Genomic DNA, 26,774 nt, shown 5'->3' on the forward strand with positions numbered 1-26,774 from the left:
TTTCACGCCCACCTATTCTCGCATCTGCTTGCCCATCTGCACCCTCACTAAAGAGAAACTACACCTCCCAGCAACTCTCATGCGTTTGTAGCTCTCCCCGACACGTTTCTGCCCTGCCTCCCCCCCGCCGGTTCCTTGAAGAGAAGAAAACCCAGCAACAGCGACCGCTACTTCGCTCTGCGCATGTGCGGAGCCAAACGCGGGGAGGAGGGAAACGGGGGAGGATGAGGACAACTGAGACTTTTGCTCTTTTCCCTCCTCCCACATCGGAGCCGGCATCTGAGGTAGCGGCAGTAGCGGCGCGCGAGCAGCAGCAGCCGCCGCCGCAATAGCAGCAGCAGCTGCAGCGCGCGCCGGCAAAGTGCGCGCGAGACCCCTTCAGAACGTTGGGAGAGCAGCTGCGGCGCGCGCCTCAGGTAAACAGTTAACGGCCACTAACTGCCGCCTTTACTTTCTCGGGGGCTGCACATCAAGGGAGGGGGACGGGGACGGGGGGGGGAGAGAGAGACGGCGCCGCGCACGCGCAGTTTCACCTCCCCCGGTTCTGCCCAGTGACTTGGGCAAGGTGGAATACACACACCTGTACCTCCTCGTTCCCTCCCCCCCCCCGCGCCCCAGGCGTTCTTGCACGCTCCTCGCAGTGGGGCACACGTAGGAGTCTTTTATATGTGGCAGACCCGGTTGCTAGTGTGGAGGGAACGTCGTTTCTATCCGTGGCAGAAGCTGACAGGGTCTTCTTGCACGTTACACGTTGCCTTGCTTGCCACTGGCCTTGGGAGTCGCTCTCACACGCACGCACACTTCGTACCATGGCCTCTCTGCCCTTGGTCTTGCTCGGCCTCACACCCTCCTCTGACTTGTGCAGCCCTTACGTGCCATTACCTGCGTGCCATTACCTGCGTGCTCCCCTTCTCAATCTGCGAAATGTATGTGCCTCCCCCCCCCGCCCCATTTGCACGCGTCACAGCGGTGCCAAGTGCCATTCCCTGACGCCTTTTGGGTGATAATGTGTGGTGTGTTCAGACGCTTCTGCACTTGCCTCTTTGTGAACTTGCAGTAAAAGTCTTGAACCTGCCCTAATGCCTTATGGGATGTGCACCCAAGTATGGAGAGTTTGTGGGATTGGCACATGACCTAACGCGGGGCCCCTGTGTAGAAATGACTCATCTCTGCAGTTTCAGTTTTGTGTAAGACAGAGTTTTATATATATATTCAATCTGTTTTTCCAGGACCCTATAGGAAACGTATATCCTCTCACGCCATCCGAGCGAGGGCTGGTCATTCCCTTGCACTAGGCCCCATCCAGTGGTTATCTTCTCACGTCAGGAACTTTGAAAAACCACCTCAAACCTGTGGAGTAGTTGGGCATCCTTTTACAGTGATATCATCTTAAGGAATAACTATGCTTTCAGCTTTTTTTATGTTCTTGACTGGGACGCTGTGACATTTCTTCTCCTCCATTTGAGATAAGAAGCCTTTCAGTATTTCTACACCAGAACTATAGGGGATATTTGCAACAAAGAGTATTTTCCTTGCATGTCACACTGGAAAACAAGTGGATTATGATCTTACTTTTAACAGGAACTCTCTAGCCTTTTTCTGCACCTTTCAGACCTTCACACTTGGATTTTCCCAAGTGGGAAGAAATTACCTCTATGCATTTTGCTGTGCCAAAAAAACATATTTGCCTAAAATAAATTTTGACCAGGATCTGCAAGACCGCCTCTTACAGGTGCATGTTAATGCCAGGAGTGTACAGTATGGCCCTTTGGCAGGCAAAGATTACAGCCAGCTTTCATTTGGATCTGTAGACTGCCTCTGGGAACAGAAAACGGCCATATTTGCCTGATAAATGGGATTCTTTGAACTAGTCATCCATGAAATACTAGCCTGAAAAATCATGGGGTATCATCCTCTCTGTCTTTGGCCATGCTTGTGGAAAATGCACCTGATAATAACTGATGTCTAGATAAAACATTGTGTGAGACAGTTCATGAATTAATGCTAGACATGCATTTTTTTGTTGCGAGCGCCTTTGGTAACAGAGTTGGCGTCTGTTGCCCTTTTGAATGGTCTTCTTCCTCTTACTACTTAGTACTCCAGTCAACTTTTGCTTAAAGTTATCAAGGAAGTAATTTTTTTCCCCTTCCATTCCTGCTGCCAAGATGGCTTCTGTCCGGTTCATGGTTACCCCCACAAAAATTGACGATATCCCAGGCCTGTCCGACACCAGCCCAGACCTCAGCTCCCGCTCCAGCTCCCGTGTCCGCTTCAGTTCCAGAGAAAGTGTCCCTGAAACAAGCCGTAGCGAAGGTGCCAGTGACTTTTCTAGAGCAACCACTTCACTAGCCACTGAAGCAGCTGAGCCAGCCACGGACAAGACAACCAATCCCCACACAGATGTGGCTGAAGGTAGGTCGCCTTTTGGTATATTGGGTGGGAGAGGGAACACCCGGAAGCTAGAGGTAACATTGTCATTGGAGAACGCCAACTTATAAGTGCCTTTGCAGTTGAAGAGGAGTTATGGAAGTGTTGGAGGTGCACACTGTTTGAACAGCTCGCCGCTTCTAAGTTGTGGAAAGGACAGGTCAATTCTTGGCTATGCTGCTGATATCCCTTTATATCTCATGTGACTTGGGAAATGCATGGTTGTGTTGAAGGTGGCAGGGATCTTGAATGGATCTGTCTCAATTCCTGCATGCATTTTGTTGTATCAACCACTGTCTGGCAGATGGTGTTTTCTGGCATGGCTGGATTTTCCTGCCATCAGAAATACCTTGACTTGCCCTCTCCTCTTATGTCAAGGGCTTGACCAATATGTTTCAGGCTGCCACGGAGAGAATAGTTCACCTCCTAAATTTCCTAACCCCTTTTTCTGTGAACACCTCTTGGCTTCTTAGTTTCTAAAACAGGGGCAGGCTGTGTTTTCTCCGTGCTATGGCTTCTCTTTGAGGTTATTGGCGTTGCTGATCTGTCGAGTTCTTCAGTTCTTTTTTTCCCTTGTGCCAGGAAATGCTGAGCAAGTCTCATGGGAAATGACTCGGGAGAATTTCAGTTCTCTTAATCTTGTTGGTTCCCTTGTCTAACGCATTTAAAGCACAACAAAGAATATCTGAGGTCAGTCTGGGCTTTGCTCAATCACCACTGACTCAAAGTCACATCTATTGTGGGGCTTATGAATGGCAACATTGAACCCTCAACAGTCTTTTTAGAGGCTGTTGTCCACTAACCACCTTGTGATACTTATTTCACACGCACTTGTATTTTTTGCTTTTTGAGACACATGCACAAAAGAAACACATAGCCAGATCACACTTTCATCCACACACATACATGAGTTGTGTTAGTTGTGGGACAGTCCACAGTAGTATGACCTCCCCCTCCCAAAAGCTGAGTGAAAAAAGTGGAAATGTTGCATTAGATAGTGAAATAATAAACTGAGTTAGTGTCGATGTAAATGGGGACAAAGAATAGTTATACAAAAGGCCATCTATAAAGGACTAAATACCACTGGCCCAGGCTCGTAAATAACCCTTTTCCTGTTCAGCTGCGGCTAGCAAGAATCACCTCTGGGATATCAGGCAGGGAAACTTTTGTAAATTGAGTGTTGATTGCACTTCACCCACCCAGGTTCATCAGTGACTGAAATATAGGGACATGTGGGCACTAGCTTAGTTTGGTTGTTTTAAGTTGGTTTTTGTAAGGATGTCATTGGTGGCAAGGGAATAGTGCTGTTGGTGCTTTTTCTTCATAGTGTGTATGTGTGTGTATGCCTGTATATTAATTTATTACATACCATATATACAGTAGATATAAAGCTCCATTTCTCATATCCTTCGTTGCCCACCATATGCCCATCTCTTCCATATACGTGTCTGTCCTTCAAAGGATGAAAACAAATTCTATGTAAAAAAAGAAAAGAAAAAGTCTATCCTGCCCTCCTCTGCCCTATGCAAAAGAATACTGCATGTGATACTTGTGCACAAACAACCCACACTGTACATTGCTCCTATATCCTTCCGGGGGGGAGGGGTGAGGATCAGGGGAATATATAACTCCACTGACACATGCGTCTGGGTTTGGATCATGAGGGTAAAAGAAGCCATCATGGCTTCTCCCCCGCTGTGCATGTCACACATGTGACTGTTGTTTGCATAATTACCTGTGCAACTGTGTGGGTTGGCGTGTCGTTTGAACCCAGTGTGTGGCACAGCAGGATGGCTTCATACCCACCCTACAAGCCCTACTGCAAGTCATAGGTTATAGGGTGGATATGAAGCCACCAGGTTTGGACGACATGCCAACCCGTGCTGCAGTGTGGGTAATTATGCAGACAGTGCTCATGCTCAGGGCGGGGGCAGAGGGAGAAGCCACGATGGCTTCTTTTACCCCCATGATTGTCCAAACACCCCCATGGTGGTAAGATCATGGGTTGGAAAAGGTCAGTACAGGAGTTAATACCAGAGAAAGTTTAATATTATTCTTTGGTGGTATCTTTGGCACTGTTGTCTTACTGGTCACCTTTTCAATTTTTATTGGATTGATCCTGCTGTTGTGGCTTTAACAGTAAGTGGTCACACAGAAATATAGCTACAACAACCAAGGGTCATGCTTCATTTTAAAGTAACAGATTTATTATAGCATAAGCTCTCATGGACTAGAGTATACTTCATCAGATGATTTGTCGAAGGTGGGTAGATAGAGATTTTTATAGTGCAGCTGTATCTATACCAATGCCCGATGACAGTTCAAGCCCTGTGGTTGAAGAGCATGGCAGGATATAGGAGAGTAGGCCAGGCCAGGCCAGGGGACTGACCAGGAGGCAAACAGTGATCAGTTTGTAATCACCAAGATATAGCCTGGTGATTTCCCTCCACAACTACTTCGTAGGCTTTGGAATTATATAGCAGGCAATACTGTGGGATTGGCTCTCCTTGATCATCTGACTTCCAGGATCAGGACAATTCTGGTCTGTCATGTGGCTTGGAGTAGCTGCAGTTTCTTCCTCTAATCTACCACTGCCCCTGATGGTAGAGGAAATAGGGAACCATAAGGCTTCCTGTTTCAAGCCCTGTAGTGCTTTACAAGTAGCCTCCTGAATCTGTTTCAGAATTAGGTCCCAACCATACCCAAGATGAGAACTGATGCTCTCTCAAACAAACAGGTCGCTGCATTGCTTTCAGATAAGGTGGGCCTTGCTCATCCAATGTGGTCAGGTCTTGTTTCCCTTTCTGCTCACAGAATGAAGTATTGTTTGTTTGTTTGTTTCTGTATTAGTTTTAGTTCTCAATATACCCTACCCAATTTGTATACCTCAGCCTTCCTTCCCTAGCTTGCTTGTTTTCAACCTGCAAGGTTTTATGTGAACTGCAAAAAAAGTAACCAATCTCTAAAAACAGAGGCTGGACTCATTCCTATCAAATCTCAGGATAGGCTTAAAATCGTGAGATTAAAATAGCATCGGGGTTTTCACTTCACCTGTCCTTTGGTTTTAGAGCATTACAGTATTTTACAGTGTAAGTCTAGAGCCTTAATTTATGTATCTGTCTCTGACCTGGTTTGCATGTAACGGTGGCAAACTGTGGCTTAATAACCTAGGATTTGCCAAAGCACATGCTGGGCACATTCTGCAGCCATTTTGAATATTCAGACCCCGATCAGGCTGATTGGGGTTGCTACATGACATCTGAACCCAGGCACTATTGGTTAATCATGGGTTAACCCACAGTTAACCTACAATAAGGCCCTGTTCGAATGTAACAACAAGCCATTGATTTAAAAACCAAGGGGTTGTCATGCATGAGAGGGAGATAATAGGTGCGCTACCTGCAGCATCCCCACCTCTTCTTCTTTTACCCAGCAACCCACGATCAGCTTCTCCGTAGGTTGCTGAGCATGATGTCTGAACCCAGACCATTGGGTTGTTTAAGGGCTAAACAACTCAGCAGTTAACCCAACAACAAACCATGTCATTACCTGCGAGCCAGGTCTTAGTAATTAGGTTAACTGTAGGTTGTTTAACTCACGATTAACCTACAGTGTCTGGGTTCAGATGTCACATAGCAATCCCCATTTGACCTGATTATGGGTTGAATATTCAAAAAGACAGCGGAATGTGCCTGGCACATGCTGTGGCAAATCGTGAGTTAATTATCCCACAATTTGTTGTCTTATATATGAACAGCCCATTTTTATGCATATTTTAGTAAGTCTTCCATGGCTGACGGAATTTTAGGCTGTGATTCTAAGCTAGGAATGCTTGACATTGTGGAGGTTTGTTTTAAACACAATGAAGTCAATTTTAAGTTCCATTGCTTGCTCATTTCAGTCATCTGGTGGTGTGTCCCCACCCCACCAAATAAATGTGTATTGGGCTGTAAACAGTTTTGAAGCACCTTAAATTGTGAAAGTTAGCGAACCATCTTTACCTCCCTGTTGGCTTGCTCAGTTATTGCCCAAGCTTGCAGAGCATTGATATACACATGTTCTCCCCTTCAGTGTCAATGTCTCAGGGTCTAATCCTTCAGATTTGAGAAAGTATTTTTTCATCTTCTGCTGGTACTGCATCTCTAGTTTCCTCCCAGTCGCTATATTCGCACCCCATCCTCCATACACTCGTTCCTAGGCATCGATTTACATCAGTTATTTATACTCCCCACTCCACCACTTTCCTTTCAGATCATGTTGACATTTTATGCAGACCCATACTGTAAATGTAGGTCATTCCATAATATCCACGTTTTTCTGTTAGCTATTCAGATTTTTCTAATGGACCAGCACAGATGGCTGAAAATGTTGCCTTTTTTCTCTTGTGTTTGAATGCCCTGTTGTTGGAGTCCCAATCCCTCTAAGGTTGTAAATGAAGCCAGCAAGCCTGGCTTCCTTCCCCCATTTATCTCCACATGCACAGATATCAGGGAAGATATATTGTGTAGCCAGCCAGCCTGTCAGTGCCTCCGGGACTCTATGTCCCTGGTTTATCTCCTGGAAGTTGCAGGCTGTCTGATTCCAGTGGGAAACTCCTCTCTGCTGCTTTGTCCTTGTAGTAATAATATAGGTGACCTGTGGAGAAGCTGGCAGTGGGGTGATGGCTTCTCAAGGCAGGGATGTGTGAGTGAAAGGAAGCCATGGGCAGGAAAACATATGCTGTATTCTTCTCCCCCACCCCATCTAGTAAATCTTGAGCCATGCACACCAGTCCACATTGGCACTTCCAAGGTTGTTGTTTATTTCTGAAAACAGCTCCAGGGACCTCCTTACATATGCAGAGTTCGCTTTACTATTACATATGTGCGCAAGTGTGGGAGACACTCATATACACAAAGCAAGAATGGTTTATGCTTTGACACGAACACATTGGTTACCCTTCTCCAGATGCAGGTTTTCAAATGTGTATGTAAAGCTCACTTCATTTACTTTAGCTTTTAATTTGCATGCCTGCACACATGAACAAATGTGCATACTAATGGATATTCCTATAGGAGTTCCATAGGGGTGTTTTTGTCATGTTCAAGTACATTATCTGCCCTATTTGCTGTCTTTGTGCTCCTATACATATATTCCCCATTTGTTTTTACACCAGGAGGCTCACATTTGGAGAAATCGTATTAGAATACCCAGAGATCTGTATGCTTCTAGGGAGGAAATAATTTTATCTTAGTGGATATCATGGGAAAGAATGGAAAGGGCCCTTTTCCAGTAATATCCCTAGGTGGCAGATAGATGCACATGTTCACAGGAGTGCTAACAACTGCCTTTAGTAAATATGAAAGCTGAAATTCTCAGGATTCTGCTTAATTACCTGGCTCACATGTTAAATGTCATTTTGTCTGTGACCTGATCATGGCCACATAGATTTCCCAGACAATAGCATCTGGTCTGCTGAACTTCCTCTGTTCCCTTGTTGTTTATGCCAGATAGCAATCTGCTTTCCTCCCCCATTTGTCTTTCTCCCCCACCCCCACCTTTGATCTTGTAACAAGAAGCTCTTTTGCTCTCCCTGCCTACACATGTTTCATTTCAAATGCTCAGCAGAACCCCAGAGAGGGGAAAGCTTCTAACTCTTTTGTTTCTCAGATGTGCACTTTAGCCCCCAGTCCCTTCCATTTGGATGTTTCACAGGCCCCCTTAGTTCTGCCTCTTGTAAGTAAGGTAGGGGGAAATCTCCCATGCAGATAAAGTAGTATTCAAAACATATTACATTTTAACCCATTCACTTTCAGTCACTTTGAGAATATATCCTTAGAAATGTTTGTTGTGTCCTCCCACTAGCTACCTTGCAGCGCTTAGATGAGAGGATGCCCTTTGTGAAATATGAATATGGTGCTGTTGCATAACCATACACAAGTTGCAACATAATTTCACTTTTCCATACATTGTCTGTTGTTAGATGTCTAGAGATTCCCACAAATGAATTGAGTCCAAAATTCTGGAATTGGGCAGAAACTAATAGACTTTTATAGTTCAATGGTTTCCCAAGATGACACATCTTAAGTAACTAGAAACTTCTCAATGGTCTATTCAGATTCCAAGGAGGTCCCACAATGTCCTTGCTCTTAAAGACAGAATCCAAAAACTTAAGATGTGCATTTAGGGCTGAAACACGCTCTCAGCTGGAGGTTTCTACCTATGGATCCAAAGAAGTGAGGTAGGTGTGTGTGTGTGTGTGTGTGTGTGTGAGAGAGAGAGAGAGAGAGAGAGAGAGCTCGGGAGGGGACCCATGCACAACTTGGTTGTTACTTTTCCTAGTAGCTAAGCGGCTTGTTTCTGTAGTAGTGGAAACAACGCCTCATTTTTTTTGCACCTGTTCATTATGTGTTTGGATTGCAGGTATAGTTAGGAAATTTTCCCTATGTCTGACTTAATCTTTACCTCACAGAGTTTATAATGTGTGTGTGTGTGGGGGGGGTCTCCTCTCCTCCATGCATAGGGTGAAAATCATGTCCTTCTGTGAATCTTTTTACACATTTGAAAATTTAGCATATCTTCTCCCCTCTCCAACACATTGACCTAGTTCACACGAGCAAAATAAGACACCACAGCTTAAATAACCCTACATCAGCCTATTGTTTATTGGAGAATTGTTTTCCCCTCCAACAAGTTATTCCACCTGGGTTCAGATGACACGACAACCTGCACTAGGGTGGTTTTTATGGAAATCACACCCAGCATGTGCTTGGCATGCACTGTGATTTAAATAAGCCACAGTGGCTTCTTTTGATTGTGTGAGCCCACCCATAGTCTTCACTTCCATAAGGTAAACCTTTTAGCCTTTTTGTCATACTGTTTGCTGTTATGAAGTATGCTTTAATTTACATGGACGTTCATATCACATAAATGTAAACCAAACACATACATGAGGGATCTTTTGTCATTGGACACTGGGTGCTTAGGAAAACCTGATACCCCCAAAAGCTGAGTCAGAGACCACAACAAGGTCTTTGAAAGCAATTCTTTGTTTTATGAAAGAATTTAAAATAAATTTAAAATAACACATCAGGGGAATTAGAACTATATATACATTTGGGGAATCAGAATTACACATTAACACTGAGAGATAATTATGCATTTAAAGTCGATAGTGAAGCTACGTGCACTGGGATTTATGGAAAATTTGTATGTGTGTGTGTGTTTCAAAGAGGCTTGATAGAAGTGCAGCACCTCAAAGAGAAGTTTTAACTCCTAGCAAGGGGTGTGTGTGTGTGTGTGTGTAGCTGATCATGGAGGGAGGGGGAGAAAGTGGGTGGGGGGAGAGAGAGAAATTTCAGCTTGGGATCATTTGTCTGGGGGAGAAACAGACTCTTTTGAGAAATTGTGAGAGAGTTTGGGAGGAGGGTGTTAGAGCAAATCCAAAGGTTTGGGAAGAAAGTGGATGGAGAGGTGTAAAAGAGCAACAGGGAGCTCCCAAAGCCAAGGGCGTTTGAAGTTTGGAATGGGATGGAATATTAGGAAAAAGGGAGGAAAAAAGAATAATTGAAGTATGGACCACTTAGAAGGAAAACAGAAGATAATCCGAAGATTTACCTGTCCGTATCTGCTGACTTGTGAAGTGCTGAGAAGCTCTGTTGAGCTCCTTTTCTGGAAAAGAAGGGGAAACAGAGGAGGAAAAAGGGGTGGATTGCTCTTCTGAGCAGAAAGGATGGAAGGAATTCCTTTTCCTTCTCTCCTTCTCTGTGTAATCTATGGATTTGGATTGCTGTTTGTATCTCTCTTCTCAGGATTTAGTAGTCAAAACAAAATAAGTTATTCTTCTAAGATTGCTCATGAGTGTTGGAAAATTGATTTTTAGGTGTCAGACATTAAAGAAAGAATGAAGACAATGGGCTCCTCTTTCTTTCCTGATGTGAGGAAAGGATGGGAGTTGATGGGTGCATATCTCTGGGTATCACAGGTCTAGGTGAGCATGATAGCCAAGGGGATTTTGGTAACTGTGTTAAACAAAGTTGACAAAAAGAGTCATGTAGGCATGCCTGCTTACACAGTGTTGGGTTTTCAGGGCCTCACAGCTTTAAAGGACATTGAATTATTTATTTTTTCCTTTTATTTGGCTTAAACAAGAAGGTTAGAAATCAGCATAAAATGTTTCAGTGTGGGGACTTCTGTGGTTGTTGTCCTGAGGCAGGATCTGAAATTTGCCAGTGTTAACACGGAGGAATTAAGGAAATCTGAGCATAGTGGCTGATCAAAAAGTTGTATGCAAGGAGTTTGTAGCTCCACTTGGGATGTGGAAGTCCTCAATATCCTGTGGAACCTGCTTTTCTGCTCTTCTCCAAGACAAAAAAACCAAAACAAAACCCATAGTCCCTTTCCATATACAGGCCCTCTCTTCCCAAAACAGCAGAATTTTGGGGTGCTTCATAACATTACCTTGGAATCAGAGAGGCCATTTATAGGTGAATCACTCTAGACTTCTCCAAAACCAAGGTTAAATTCTCTCCAGGCTTTGACTCTTGTCTTCAGTGCTCCTAGATTTAGGCCAAGTGGGAATTTGGGATGATAATAGCCAGATAACACGCACATATTTAGTGGGCATATGTGGATATACTCCAGAAAGCTGGTCAGAAGCCCTAGAAAATCTGTTACTATCCATTATGGATTTTGTGGATTAGTAAAAATATAAAGCTCACCAGTTGGCAATTTCCAGTAATACAGGGCTCTGCTGTTATCTGGTGCTTTCTGTAAAGATTTGGCCATTTTTCTATGAAAAACTAAGTATATAAGACAAAAAAGCTTTTCTTTGGTAATAATCAGAACTGTGGTGGTGTTTCATCATTAATAAATGAGCAGCTTTAGTTCTGTATGCTGTACAAATAGAAGGAGGGATGCCTGCCTTCCCCAAAGGGCTTACATTTTTTATTTAAAGTATTTCTAACCTGGTCCCAAACCATTCAGGGCTTTAAAGGTTAACACCAGCGTTTTGAATTGGGCCCAAAATCACACTGGCAACCAGTGTAATTGCTGCAAGATCGGTGTTAACATGTTTTGACTTTCTCACCCCCACCAGCGTCTGGGTAGCTGCATTTTGCTCTAACTGAAGTTTCTCAAAGCAGCCACACTTAAAATGCATTAGAGTAGTTCATCTTGGAGGTAGCTAACCCTAGCTGCATCTGATCATTATAGTTAGAGTTGCAGCTGGCGTACTTTCTAGTATCTTAACCCTGAATATTTTGCATGGCAAATGTACTTGCAATGCTAGAAGACCATAGGCTGGGTTAGCACAGTAACCCCCTTACAAAAGCAGTGATGTGCAGTGGCTAGAGAAGCTATCCCCAAGTTGATCCCCTCCAGATGTTTTGAATGTCAGTTCCCATCAGCCCCAGCCAATGGTCAGGAATGCTAGGGGTTTATGGCACAAAACATCTGGAGGGCATCAGGTCAGGGAAGACTGCTGGGTTTGGCTGCATGAAATCCCAGATCAAATCCTCCTTTGGCTATGAAGCTCAGTGTGTGGTGGCACTGGGATTTAACAGTGTCTCCACCTAAACTACCTCACAGGGTTGTTGTGTGGATAAAACAGTGCTTTAAGCTCCTGAGAGGAAGGGCATGTTGTAAATGTTACCAATAAAATGATAGCTTGAGAATTGGTGTGCTGGTACAGCAAGTTTTAAGACTCGGCTATAAACCTGGGCTGATGGGTAGACCAGGCAGGTGCTGTAGCTCAATAGAAGGCAGAGAAGCAGCCATGCAAGTATCATAACAGTTCCACAGAGTAATTTGTTTCCCCATCTGACTGGTTTGCATGACAGTATGGTTTCCTTACCACTTACACAGCAGCAACACTTAAATATGTCCATTTTATTAATAAGTTGATGTGTGAGCATGTGAATAGGCCTGCGCCAAAGTGTATGGATGGAGGGTGAAATGGCAAAAGGCAAGATCAAACTCAGTAATATTATACTCCTGAAAAATGTAGGAGGGGGATCTCTGCAGTGGGTAAGGTGTCTTTTTAGCCATTCATCCTGCCTAATATTTTGTCTTTGGGCAAAATCTGCACAGATCCTGTACCTTTTTCTCATACAATTGGCTTTCTAGACTCATGTCTTGTAACTTTCCCCTGAAGACTGTCCAGATTGTCAACATTTTGTGTAAACTCAGAACTGAATGCAAGCTTGTTTCAAAATCTATAAGATTATTTAAATGGCAAGCTTATTCAACAGTGGATCTCCTTGTAAGTACAGCACCTTTCCATTTGTGGCTTCTAGTTGTAAGAAAATTAATTTTAATCATTATAGTCACTGAGGGCTTGCCTGATATAGATGAGAGTATGTCATGCATTTGTGTATGTGTGTGATGGGGTGGTAATGGCAATGCTGGGTGGGTGGTGGGGAAGAGGAAAATTGTGTCAAAGTATAAAGAAATGATAAAACGTTGCAAATTGTGGCAATTTTTTAATATTATTTTTTCATCATCCATTTTTGGATAGAACAGAGAGCCTTGTGGCACCCTAAAGACTAACAAGTTAAGCTTTTATGGACACTGTCCACTTTATCAGATGCAGGAAGTGTCAACCTCAAATTGGCTGATCTATATACACATGCAAGGGTGGTGGGGAGATGTAAACAGTGTTGTCAGAGGGAACTGGAATGTAAAAAATGTACAGACAGTGATAATTACCTTAACAGGTAATGCAAAAGACTGTCTGCGATAGCACAGACATCATTACAGTGCTGAGCTGATTAACATATTGAAATACAGAATTGAAGTGCAAAGAACTACAGACAGTGATTGACACTTCCTGCATCTGATGACATGGACAGTGTCTCCAAAAGTTTATGCTACAATGAATAAATGCGTTAGTCTTTCAGGTGTCACAAGACTCTTTGTTGTGTTTTCTGCAACAGACTAACACAGCTGGCCCTCTGGAAATTCTTGGATAGGACTGCTGTATAGTGCACTTTTAATAAGAATAGCCATGAATGGATAACTATCAAGTGCTTTTTTACTTAGACCAGGATGTCCTCTTTCACCATTTACAAGTAACCTTTGTAGAGAGATGCTGTATTGCAGTTATGTCTCATAACAATATTTAATCAACAGCTTTATATACCAGGGTGTATGTTGAGATACAGTGGAATTCTAATGGGTAAGTTGTGGAACTTGAAATTATCAGGAAATTAAATGAATCAGAGCTGTTAGATCACTGCACAGCTGGAAAAAAAAAGAATTAAGAAAGTTATGCCATGAAAGATGGAAAGGGAAGTTAAATTATCTAAAGATAACATTGATCTGCTGATTAATAAGATGAGGCAAACATTGATTAAGGTTACTATCCTATTCACAGTTACCTGGGAGTACACCCCATCAAACTCAATGGGCTTACTTCTGGGTTCATGTATAGGATTGCATGGTAAATGATCCAAATGTGATGAGATCATGGATAGGAAGAGTCACTATAGTAGAAATGAACGTCTTGCCTAAATTTCTGTTCATTTCCTAAATATGATACATGTGGCATAGATAACTTCTTTAATATAGTATAAATCGTTTCATATGGAACAACAAAGCTCCTGGATAAAACAAGTATAATGTATCAAAAAGGTTAAGGAACAGGGACTGGCATTAGCAAGCATTACAAAATATTGCTATCTGCTATACTAACTGTGCTGAGTCATTGATGGGAGGAAAAAGATAACAATACTGGATTATAGAAAAACTTGATATATCTTCTCCTTTAAGGTGGCAATCCTATATACATTTACCTGGGAGTGAGTCCCATTGAACACATTGGGGCTTACTTCTGAGTAGACACACATAGGATTGTGCTGTAAGAGAATGTGTTTTTTTGTTAGGGGAAAAAAGTCTTTGACTTAAGCGTAACTATTTCTGCATGTGACGCTTTAGTAAAAGATCTGGGACTGATCTTATATGATATTTGTTTTTGTTTTTTACCATCAAGACTTCATTTTTGCTAGATATGTTAATAATGTTGGCATGTGGGGAAGAACCATTATGACTAGATTTTATTAGCTACATATAGGAGATTAGTTTATAACCCTTTATTTAGTAGTTTAAAGAGTTTTAATATTAAGAGTGGAAAGAGATGACTAAAAGGTATTTGGAATTTAACTAGTTGTCAGCAAATTCTAGTATAGCTGAAAACATACCAAGGTCTCTTTTTCAAAGATTTACCATATATGTACGGTTATGCAGATAAATACAGAAGGTAATGGGAGAGAAACTTGCAGATCAACATTCCTGCTGCACACTGGAAATAAATTTTTGTGATAGGGCCTTCAGATTCAGCAAATGCAGCAGTCAAGGCAAGTGTTTACAAAACAGAAAATAGGAAGCATAATTGGAAGACTTAAAACAGAACAGCAAATGAGAACATTTTGTAAACTGACTACTTTAATTTTAGCTGGACTCATGCTTTCTGAAGAATTTGAGTTAATGGCATGAAACATGGGGGTGACTCTGTATTTAATGGGCCTCTGCAGGATCTGGCCCTTACTTCCTTTAGCCCTGAGAGTTAAGAGGATCATCTAATTGAAGCCCATGCAGTGGCAAAATTTTCAGAAACCCATATTGTTCTCCCTTAGCATATGACATGCTGAGCTCAATCTCCCTTCCTTCCTCTTCATGGCATTAGCTTACACCCGTGCTTATAGAGCTATGGTAAAGATCAATGGAGGAAAAACTGGAACAGCCAGGACTGAAATAGCAGATGAGGATGCAGTCAGATTACAATTGAAGGGTATATGTAATGATTTCCAAATGACGGGTCCAAAGAACATGCCAGTGGGTCACAGGTGCTTCATTATTCCTGAATAACACCAACATTCTGTTGGAAGTACAGTCTGGGAACCAATGCCTCCTAGTAAGCTCGGTGCTTAACCTAACAAAATATGTAACCCACTTTTACCCATCTCGACAGAGACTATACGGTAGAAACTATCAGTGTGCTTTGAACAGGGCTTAATTTGGATCAGGGCTCAATAATTCCTGAGAAGGTTTGAAAATCAGGAAATTAATGATTTAATGAAATAGAAATGTCCACTTAAGAAGGACAACACCTCAGGTCCTGCTTGAACCTTTGCCAAATACCTCTGGTCTTACAAAGAGGCACAGAATTTACAAGGAGTTTTGCAATTATATTCTGGCACTCTTGTCTCTGTGATGAAATGGAGTTAAATATTTTCTGAAGACATCATTCCAGTTTGTTCCTGCTCACTTCTGCTGCTCTATATCTTTCTTAAAAAAAGGAAGAAAAGGTAACCCCTCAGAGACTGCACTCTTTCTCCCTTGTTGCTTCAAACTGCCTCCCAGAACATTGGCGTGATGCCATCTCCCTTAATTCCTTTAAAGCCTTTCTCAACATCCACCCTTTCTGTGAAGCTTTTGTCACAACCCTGTAGTTCCCATGACTTACTGTAACTAGGCCTAACTACATACAACTGAAATAATAGCAAGTTCTCCCCCTGTTTACCCCATCTCCACTTCTTTCCATTTGTATTCCCTATGTTGAATTTTAAATTGTAACCCCCTCAGGGCAGAGACCTGCTGTCTTGTAATTTGTGAAGTGACAGGCACTGAGAGGTAATGTACTATTTGGGTCGCAAGGGTCAGTGCAAATGAAATTCTGACTTTAATGTTAACATTTAAATGGCATTAAATAAGATGTTTAAACACGATTATTATGTATGTTTCATTAAGTTTGTAATACTACCTGTTCAACAAGCACTCCAAACTTTGATGAACAGGCAGTATTCAACAGGCATGGATTTTGAAGCTTGCCAGAGCTTCAGTGGGGGGTGGGGGTTCCCCAACTAGATTCATTCTGGGAGCCATGTATGATGGGGATATGTGTGATGGGGATAGTTCTGGTTTCCTAGATCCCAGCACATGCAGTGCTGGCGCTGGGCTGTTTGTAGCACTGGCCTCATGTTCCCAGTTAGCTGTCTTTTAAGTTGATTATGGCCTTGGTCCTAATCTCTGCATCTTGAGGGTATAAATAGTGTGGGTGAGATTACTGGAAGTAGGAGCAACTGGAATTTTCTACATTTGGCTCACAGCCTCTACTCCTCTGACCCACTAGAGTGCTGCTACTTTTATTAAATGGATATATAGATTACTAAGGGCTGTGCAAAGATATAGACATGATACAGTCTCTGCCCAAGGGACTTGGCATCTACATAAGGTGTACAGAGGAGGTTGTGTAAGCACAGACCACAGATCTGACCAGTGAGTGTTGTGTGGATTCAATAAAAAACATATGTTGGAGATGTGGGTCTTGAGAAAGTACTTGGGAAGAGACAGAATTGGGTTGACAAATAGAAAGGAGAGGCTATTTCAGTGATAGTCTGTTATCTCACTCTTCCATCCCTTTCCAGTCTTACCAAAACTGGAGGTCATACCTAGGAGTTCCAACTCCCAGCTTTTATTTCCTTCCTTTTTCGAAACGACTAAATCCTGTTCTGTTCCTGAGCATGAAAATGCAAGCTCCCACTCTCCCTGCTAGCTTCTGTTCTCCCCTCAGAACCAGGAACAAATCCCGGGGGGGGGGGGGTGCGCTGCCAATACTGCAGGGTCAATTTCAAAGCAATTAGGGAGCTCTCTGCAGTGAATTGTCACCATGCAGCTATATGCACTGTGAGTCATGTTATGGCTTTGGGGAACGGCATTTTGCCCAGAGTAGACTGTCTTCTGATGGGGAGTTGGTTTGCTTTGCTTTAGTTTGTTTTACAGAACACATTTCTTGTCTCACAGGCACTGCTAGTATGGCTACACCTCAGTCACTCCTGTTCTTTGCATTATACTGTTCAATTACTCATAGCTCGTATTCTTTAATTATACACTGGTTCCTGCCCTCAGGTGCATGACCTTCACAGCTTCTCCTAACTTTATAGTTCCCTGCTTCCCAAGCACCCTCTGTGTGGTGCGGGGCAGTTGCTAACCAGCTTTTGTACCTGCAGGCAGGCTGCATTTCAAGCTCTCAATGGGAAGGTTTCTATGTGGTTGCTCCAATTTAAAGGTTGTTGCAAATCAGTGCTGTGTGGCTGTAAATCTCCTTTCTCACTGTCCTGATAAACTGAAGACAACAGTATACATGGAGGGGATAATCCTTTTACTGTCAGGATAGTAAATACACTTACTGGCATGCATGCTCTTGGACACACGCGCGCACACACCGTTGGAGGCGTGTCTCCCTAACACAATACACATACACACACCTTATCCCTCCCCTTCCCTGGGGGTTGCCTGTCACCTGATCCACCAACACTTTCAGTTCTTCATTTCCTGGCCTGGGAGAAAGTTTTGCCTTGAACATGCCTCAGTTCACTGTGACGAAGGTAGAAGATGATGAAGAGGGGGAAGTGGAGGAAAGCGGGCAGAAAAGACCCAGCACAGGGCAGATCTGGAAACCTAATGAGACTGTGTCAGGTAAGCAAGTTAGACTGGATGGTTTCTCTGAGATTAAGACTGCTCCCCCTTCTCTTCACCATCAACCCCCCTTTCAGCTTTTCATTGGAGAAGCCTTGGTGTGAAGAACTAATGTTTAATCCCAGTTACTCCTGTCCTAGCACACGGCCTTTGTGTCTCCTCACAGAGAGCATGACCCGGCTGAGCTGGTTTCCAGCTCTACTATAATTCCAGATTTCCCTTTACCGCTGCCTCTGTGCTTAGTGGCACTCCAAATGTCTCCCTCACTTTAGTTCCTATCCCTCCCACCTGGCCTTATATAATGCCTCCTTTCTAGAGTTCTCTGGTTTGACCTTTAGTTAAACAATAACGGAATGCCAAGGGGATGACTACTGAAGTGGAAGAGAAATGTAATCTAATGTACTCTAGTTATAGAGCCTAGTAAAACTGGGGACCAGGTCTCCTGAGCTCTGCTTCTCACTCTTGGAAAGAAATAGGATCCACGTGGTCACAACAGGCAATCCAGGTCTCTATTTTCGGCTCAGGAAAGGAGTCTATTTATTTATTTATTTATTGCATTTATACCCCGCCTTTCTCCCTCTCGCAAGGAACTCAAGGCGGCTTACATTATCCTCCTCCTCCTCTACAGCAATGGGGGCAAACTATACTTTCCGTGTTCTCTTGAGAGTATCATCTATGGGTCAGAGCAAAGTAGAACTGGGCCACATGATTCCCTGATGCCATAAAAATCCTTTAAAGCTTCTCTTTTGTGCCTTTCTTGTCTTCATCTTACACAGAAGCAGTTTTTTATGAACTTTTAAATTAAACCTTAGAATAACCCCTCCTTTCCTCTCTGGGTTTCCATCCATGCTAGCATCTTTTCATATCTTATCCACAAATATTGCTTGTGGCTGTGCCATGTCCCCACCCTAGCAGTGGCTAAATATCAGTTCCAAACAGGTAATACCTGTGCAACACTTTCTCCTCGTAGCTTAGTGCATGGTTTGAGAGACACCTTGCTCTCCGTATGCGTTTCTGTGTGCTGCGCTATCTGTTTGACAGTATTTACTTTCTTGTGATTTCTGTTTTAACTGTACAAGTGGGACCTCCAAGAAAACGTTGTAGAGTGGAGTGACCCTATTCAGGGTTCCATCCAGCTAAACATGACTTCTTCCAGGACACTCAATTTCATTTCCCCTCCCCACTGGTTTTCCACTCCCCCCTCCCCAACAGCTAGCATTCTGTGGCCACTGAGCATGCTCAGTCCTTGTTAGGTTGGGGTTTGGGGGGTACACCCCCTTCTAGGGTTTTGTTTTCTGAAGGGCTTTTTTTTGTACTTCTACACACCTTGGGGTTTCCCCAGGCCTGCTGACACCTCCCTCTTGTGTTTGGCCAGTGCCATTTTGGCTATGTAAGGATCTACACTTGGAGAATTGAGTTTGCTATTTGTGGGTGTGATCATCATCATCATGGCGATCACTCGTGACCGAGTAAGATTGTCTTCCAAAGATAGAGTCTATATAGATAACTCTTTAAAAGGATTAGACAGATTCATAGAAGTTAGGTCAATCAACACATTAATCACTAGCAGTGGGTCTGCAGGTGGCTGTAAAGGCCGATTCTGGATCTACACAGCCTCCCACAGTGAGGACATAGGCTTCCAGGTGGAAGGCGGTCACGGTGAGGGTTTGCTTGATGTGCCTTCCGCTGAGCTCATTTCTCCCTTTCGCTCTGTACTCGTGCTTCTTCAAAGTCTATAGCGCCTTTAATATAGGCTGACCTCCAGATGGAACGCTCATGAGTTGGAGCTTCCCAGTTCTCAATGCTTATGTTACATTTTTTTAGATTAGCTTTAAGAACATCTTTAAATCTCTTTTGCTGTCCACCAATATTCCATTTTCCATTCATAAGTTGGGAATAGAGTAACTGCTTTGGAAGACGATAATCAGGCATTCGAACAACATGGCTGATCCAGCAAAGTTGATGTTGGAGAATCATTGTTTCAACACTGGTGGTCTTTGCTTCTTCCAGTACACTCACAGTAGTCCGTCTGTCTTCCCAAGTAATTTGCAGAATTTTTCGGAGGCAGCGTTGGTGGAATTTTTTGAGAAGTTGGGAGTGGTGTTTATAGATGGTCCATGTTTCACAGGCGTACAGTAAAGTTGGTAGTACAATGGCTTTGTAAACAAGCATTTTGGTCTCCCTGCAAATGTCCTGATCCTCGAACACTCTACGCTTCATTCGGGAGAATGCTACAGTCGCAGAGCTCAGGCAATGCTGAATTTCAGCATCGATGTCAGCTTTTGTGGAGAGATGGCTGCCAGGATAAGAAAAGTGATCGACATTTTCCGGCATCACACCGTTAAGCTGGATTGATGGCACTACAGAGGGATTGGTTTGTGCTTGCTGGTAAAGCACTTTGGTTTTTTTGATGTTAAGCGAGAGGCCGAGCTTTTCATATGCTTCTGCGAAGATGTTTAGGATAGTTTGGAGATTTTCCTCTGAATGTGCGCAGATTACGCTATCATCAGCGTATTGAAGTTCTGTAACAGAGGATGTAATTACCTTTCTGCTTTCAGCCTTCTGAGATTAAAAAGTTTTCCATCTGTTTGATATATGATTTCTACACCAGTGGGAAGTTTCCCTTCAACAAGGTGTAGAATCATAGTGATGAAGATAGAGAATAAGGTTGGAGCAATGATGCATCCCTGTTTAACACCTGATCCCCCTTTGAATGGATCACTTTGAGAGCCATTGTTATCCAAGATTGTTGTCGTCATGTCATCATGAAGGAGCCGCAAGATGTTCACAAATTTATTAGGGCATCCGATTTTCAGAAGGATGGTCCAGACAGCAGTGGGTGTGATCTATATGATTGTCAGCTACAGCATGCAGTCTTCATTTACAGATGACTGGGGCTCAGTTAAAAATGGCTTGTATCTCTTTTTTTTCTATTATCTTCATCAGCCCATTCTCAGCCAGGCCTTGCTCTCTGCGTGATGGGAATTGGCTTGAATGGCTTATCTTCAAGTTGTTATCTTGCTATCAGCATGAACAAAACCTAAAGTGCCTCATGAAAGTCTCCTTGTTGCTGGCCCTGGTTAACAGGCGGAAAAGCATTGTACACTAAGTAAATGGGGTGGTGTAATAATGACAACTTGCCTTTATTTGTTGCATACTATTGTTGTTGGTATAGGATTGTTGATTAGCATTGCTGGGCAAAATGCTTTGTCTCTTTCTTCTGTCCAATCACTCAATAAGGTAATTAACTATTACTCCCATTTTATAGATACTAACAGAAGCTAAGTGACATTGACTTACTCAATGCTACCCATTGACTTTAAGGAACATAATAAGCTGCCTTATACTGAGTCAGACCATCAATTGGTCCATCTAGCTTAGTATTATCAACACTGACTGGCAGCCACACTCTAGGGTTTCAGGCAGGAGTCTTTCCTAGCCCTACCTAGGCGATGCTGGGGATTGAACCTGGGATTTGCTAAATGCAAAGCATGTGCTCTACCACTGAGCGATGTCCTTTCCCATTTTCTTATAACAGATTAAGGATTTGAGCCCAAGTTGAAAAAAGACTCCTGTGTTCTGCTCCAAGGTGCAGAAGATGGATGCCTAAGAGTATTGTAGCCATTCCCAATGGGATGGCTGCAGTACTAATGCCCTACAGATGTTTTGGACTACATTTTCTTGCATTCCTGACCTTCGGTCATGCTGGCTGATGCTGATGAGAGTTGTAATCCAAAATATCTAGAGATACCAGATTGGGGAAAGTTGGAGTATAGACTCCTGCATTTCCTTTCTAGCTAGGAAGAAACAAAGTGGCGGTCCAAAGCAAGAAGATTTGTAAGTTAAGGATTTCTTTGTTACAGGTCAGACTGTAATGCTCTTCATAAAAACATAGCATAAGAAGAGCTATGCTGGATCATACCAAGGGTCCATCTAGTCCAGCATTCTGTTCATACAGTGGCCAACCATCTGTCGACCAGGAACCCACAAGCAGAGCATGAGCACAACAGCACCCTCCCACCCATGTTTCCCAGCAACTGGTGTAGATAGGCTCACTGTATCTGGTCCTGGCAGTAGCAAATAGCCATCAAAACTCGTAGCCACTGATAGCCTTTTCTGCCAGGAATTTGTCCAACACCCTTTTAAAGCCATCCAAATTGGTGGCCATCACTAATCCGTGGTAGCGAATTCCATAGTTTAACTCTGCGCTGTGTGAAGAAGTACTTCCTTTTATCTGTCCTGAATCTCCCACCATTCAGCTTCATAGGATGACCCCAGGTTCCAGTATTTTGAGACAGGGAGAATAATGTCTCCCTAGCCACATTCTCTACACCATGCATAAGTTTCTACACCCCTATCATGTCTCCCTTTACCCTCCTTTTTTTCCAAGCTAAACAATCTCAGCTGTTGTAACCTTCTCTCATAGGGGAGATGCTCAAGCCCCTGGATCATTTTAGTTGCCCTTTTCTGCTCTTTTTCCAGCTCTACATTATCATTTTTAAGGTGTGGTGACCAGAACTGTCCACAATATTCCAAGTGTGGTCACACCATAGGTTTGAATAGGGGCAGTATGATATTGGCAGTTTTATTCTCAATTCCTTTTCTAATTATGCCTAACATGGAGTTTGACTTTTTTACAGAGGCCGCACGGTTGACATCTTCACTGAACTGTCCACCACAACCCCAAGATCTCTTTCCTGGTCACTCACCACCAGCTCAGATCCCATCAGGCTATACTTGAAGTTGGGATTTTTTGCCCCAACATGCATCACTTTACACTTGCTTACATTGAACAGCATTTGCCATTTCGATGCCCATTTTCCCAGTTTGGAGAGATCCTTTTGGAGCTCTTCACAGTACCTTTTTGTTTGAACCACCCTAAGTAATTTGGTGTCATCCGCAGACTTGACCACTTCACTGCTCACTCCTAATTCCATATCATTTATGAACAGGTTGAAAAGCATTGGTCCTAATACAGATCCCTGTGGGACCCCACTATTTACTTCCCTCCATTGGGAGAATTTACCATGTATTCCTACTCTGTTCTTTAACCAGTTACTGATCCATAAGAGGACCTGTCCTCTTATTCCATGACTGCTAAGTTTGCTCAGGAGTCTTTGGTGAGGGACATTGCCAAAAGCCTTTTGGAAATTCAAGTAAACAATGTCTACCAGATAACCCCCGTCTGCATGCTCACTGATACTCTCAGAGAACACTAAAACGTTAGTGAGACAGGACTTACCTTTGCGGAAGTTATGTTGATTCTTTTTCAGAAGGGCTTGTCCTTCTATATGCTTACTAATTTTATCTTTAATAATGCCTTCTACCAATTTTCCCAGAACAGATGTTAAGTTAACTGGCCTGTAATTTCCCGGATCCCCCCAGATCCCTTTTTGAAAATTGCTGTTACATTGGCCATTTTCCAGTCCTCTATATCAGTTGATCTTAGGGACATGGTGCATATTTTGTTTAGAAGATCAGCAGTGTCATATTTGAGTTCTTTGAGAAATCTATCTATCTATCTATCTATCTATCTCTATACTGACCAATAGCCAAAGCTCTCTGGGTGGTTCACAAAAATTAAAACCAAAGAGCACCAATAAAATAATACAAAATATATAAAACATTAAAACCACAGTAAACAATACAACCAGAATAAACTCTAGGATGGATTCCATCTGGGTCCAGTGATTTATTTGCTTTCAATTTATCAATAAGGTTGAGAACTTCATCTTTTGTCACCACTATTTGCCTCAGTTCCTCAGACTCCCTTCCTGAAAACGTCAGTTCAGGCACAGGTGTCTGTCCTATATCTTCTGCAGTACAGTTCTTTGTTTTCTTAGTGTTCACCTTAGAAAGAAAGGAAGGAAGGAAGAAACAGTGGGAAGGACTGGTTTACGTGTGTGGGAACAAACCCACAGTTGAATGGAGGACGTGAACAAAAGCTACACATGCACACCAGGATGGCAGCAGTGCTACAGATCTGCCAGCTGTATAGTTAGATATCTGCCCTGTCCACAAAAATGAAATGCAGATTTTTTAAATGACTCTAGAAATTAAAGGCTGTCCATCTTTTGCTCTATGCAAAAGCAGATGCTGTTTTTGGGAGGCCAGGAGTTGTCATGGGTTGTGTGTATTTGCTTTGGGTGGTGGCAAGTGGGTAAGAATCTTGGGTCACACAGAAGCCCAGATAATTTGTTTTAAGTTCTTTCTGGGAAAACTGACTGTGGTCTGGCAACACCAACTAAAAATACATGTAATGCCTGGCATAAGAACATAAGAAGAGCCATGCTGAATCAGACCAATGGCCTATCTAGTCCAGCATTTTGTTCACATGTACTACCCAATTAGATGTTTACGTGAAGTTCACAGGCAGGATATGAGAACAATTTAGCACCCTTTATGTTCCCCAGCAACTGAGATTCAGAGGCATACTGCCTCTGATACGGGATGTATTATATATAGCCATGACTAATGACTCCCACAGTGGAGGCATTCAAGATGAAGCTGGACAGACACTTGTCAGGGATGTTTTGACTTGGATTCCTGCATTGAGCAGGGGGTTGGACTCGATGGTCTTATAGGCCCCTTCCAACCCTATGATTCTATGATTCTAATAGCTATGGATAGCCTTAACTTCCATGAATTTGTCTAATCCCCTCTTAAAGCCATCCAGGTTGGTGGCCATTGCTACATCTTGAGTAGTGAATTCCGTAACTATGCTCTGTGTGAAGAAGTACTTCCTTTTATCTGGCTTACATTGGTCACATTCTAGTTCTTTGGTATAGAGGCTGATCTTAGGGAGATGTTACATATTTTTGTTAAAGATCTGCAATTTCACCTTTGACTTCTTTAAGAACTCTTGGATGGGTACCATCTGGACCCAGTGATTTGTTTTCAATCTGTCAATAAGGTCTAGAACTTAGTAGTAACATGCCACTTTATATGTACCATGTCCCTAAAATCAGCCTCTGTACCAGAGGACTGGAGAGTGGCTAATGTTCATAAATTATCTGGAATTAGGAGTGAGGTGGCTATGGCTGTTGATAATATATTTAGAATGGCTAAAATAAAAGGGGATCGTAAAGAGCTCCAAAAGTATATCTCCAAATGGAGACAATGGGCATGAAAATGGCAAATACTTTGTACTTGCTTACATTGAACTGTAATACATGTTAGGGCAAAAAGAATCTCAACTGCATATATGTGATCCGAGTTGGCAGTGACAGACCAAGAAAGAAATATTGGGGTTGTGGTGGATAGCTTAATGAAAATGTTGACCCAGTGTGTGGCTGCTCTGAACATGGCAAATTCCATGTGTGCATAATTAGAAAAGGAATTGAAAATAAAACTGCCAACATTGTACTGCCTTTATACAAATCTATGGTGTGACTACACTTGGAAGACAGTGGACAGTTCTGGTCACCACACCTCAAAAAGGATATTGTAGAGTTGGAAAACATGCAAAAAAGAGCAATCAAAAGGGAAGGTTACAACTTCTGGGACTGTTTAGCTTAGAAAAAGGGTATATAAGGGGAGACACAATAGAGGCGTACAAAATTATGTATGGTATGGAGAAAGTGGATAGGGAGAAATTTTTCTTAGAACCTAAGATCATCCCATGAAGCTGATTGGTGGAAGATTCTGAACAGATAAAAGGAAGTACTGTTTCACACAGTTAAACTATGGAATTTGCAACCAGAAGATGTTGGCCACCAATTTGGATGGCTTTAAAAGGGGATTAGACAAATACATGGAAGGATAAGGCTACCAATAGCTACAAGTCATGATGACTATGGTTACCTCCAGATTCAGAGGCAGTATGTTCCTGTATACCAGTTGCTAAGGAGCATCAGTGGAGGGCGCTATTGCACCCATGTCCTACTTATGGACGTCCCACAGGCAGCTGGTTTCCTATTGTGTGAACAGAATGCTGGACTAGCTAGGCCTTTGGTCTGATCCAGCATGGCTCTTACGTTCATCTCTTGTCACCACTATTTGCTTCAGTTCCTCAGTCTCCCTTTCTGGAAATATCAGCTCAGGCACAGATACCTGCCTTACATCCTCTGCAATGAAGACAGTTGCAAAGAATTCATTCAGCTTCTCTGCAATTTTGCCATCCTCTGTTAGTACTTCTTTAACATCCTTGTTATCCAACATTCCAACTGCATCCTTAGTTGGTTCCTTACTTCTGATGTATTTATTTTTATTTTTATTATTATTGGTCTTTGATTGCCCTTCGGAATCCGTTTTTGTTCCTTTATTGCTTCCTTTGTATACATTTGTGTTCCTTTTTGTTCTCATTTGGACAAGATTTCTGTTTTCTGAAGGAAGCCTTCCTTTCACTAATAGCTTCCCTGACACTTTTTGTTAACTATTCTGCTGACCTCTCGGACTTGGTGCTATGCTTCCAAATCTGTGATATACATTCTAGCTAAGCTTCTATTATTGTAGTTTTGAGTAACCCCCAAGCATTCTGGAGAGATTTGAGCCTCTTGACTTTGCCTTTCAACTTCCTTTTTATAATTTCCCTAATTTTAGAGAAGTTTCCTCTTTTAAAGTCAAATATGTGTTCAATTTCTCTGGAAATTTTCCACTTACATATAAATTAAATTTGATACCATTGTGTCCAGTCAGTTAAACAACACTCACAATTCACACTAGCTCATGGGCACCACTTAGGATTAGGGCCAGGTTCACCTTCCTTCTGGTTGATTCCATGACCAACTGTTCTAGGCCACAGTTGTTTAGAGTATCTAGAAATTGTATATCTTTGTCATGGAACATGCATTTATCCAGTCTATGTAGTTGAAGTCACCCATTACTACAAAACTTTCTCCTTTGGATGCCTCCCTGTAGAACTGGCCCTACTGAGGCAACTGCCTCAGGTGGCA

General features: G+C 42.7%; 1 protein-coding gene across 6 annotated transcripts in view; it reads left to right on the top strand.

The window, feature by feature from the left end:
* Nucleotides 1-236: 236 nt before the first annotated feature.
* Nucleotides 237-26,774, top strand: part of SLC12A6 (solute carrier family 12 member 6) — a 51,684-nt gene continuing 25,146 nt past the window's right edge. For 4 of the 6 annotated variants that reach the window (XM_084806149.1, XM_084806151.1, XM_084806150.1 and 1 more), the window contains exons 1-2: nt 237-416; nt 1,230-2,412. In XM_084806149.1, the coding sequence (XP_084662275.1) occupies nt 2,166-2,412 (247 nt within the window). In that variant the 5' untranslated portion in view covers nt 237-416; nt 1,230-2,165. Of the gene's footprint in view, nt 417-1,229; nt 2,413-17,666; nt 17,881-26,774 lie in introns of those variants that run through there. The other 2 variants (XM_084806152.1, XM_084806154.1) reach the window with 1 other exon arrangement.

This window comes from Heloderma suspectum, chromosome 6 (genome assembly GCF_057233095.1).
Source record: "Heloderma suspectum isolate Gila_16-S chromosome 6, 16-S_ref, whole genome shotgun sequence".
Lineage (NCBI taxonomy): Eukaryota > Metazoa > Chordata > Lepidosauria > Squamata > Helodermatidae > Heloderma > Heloderma suspectum.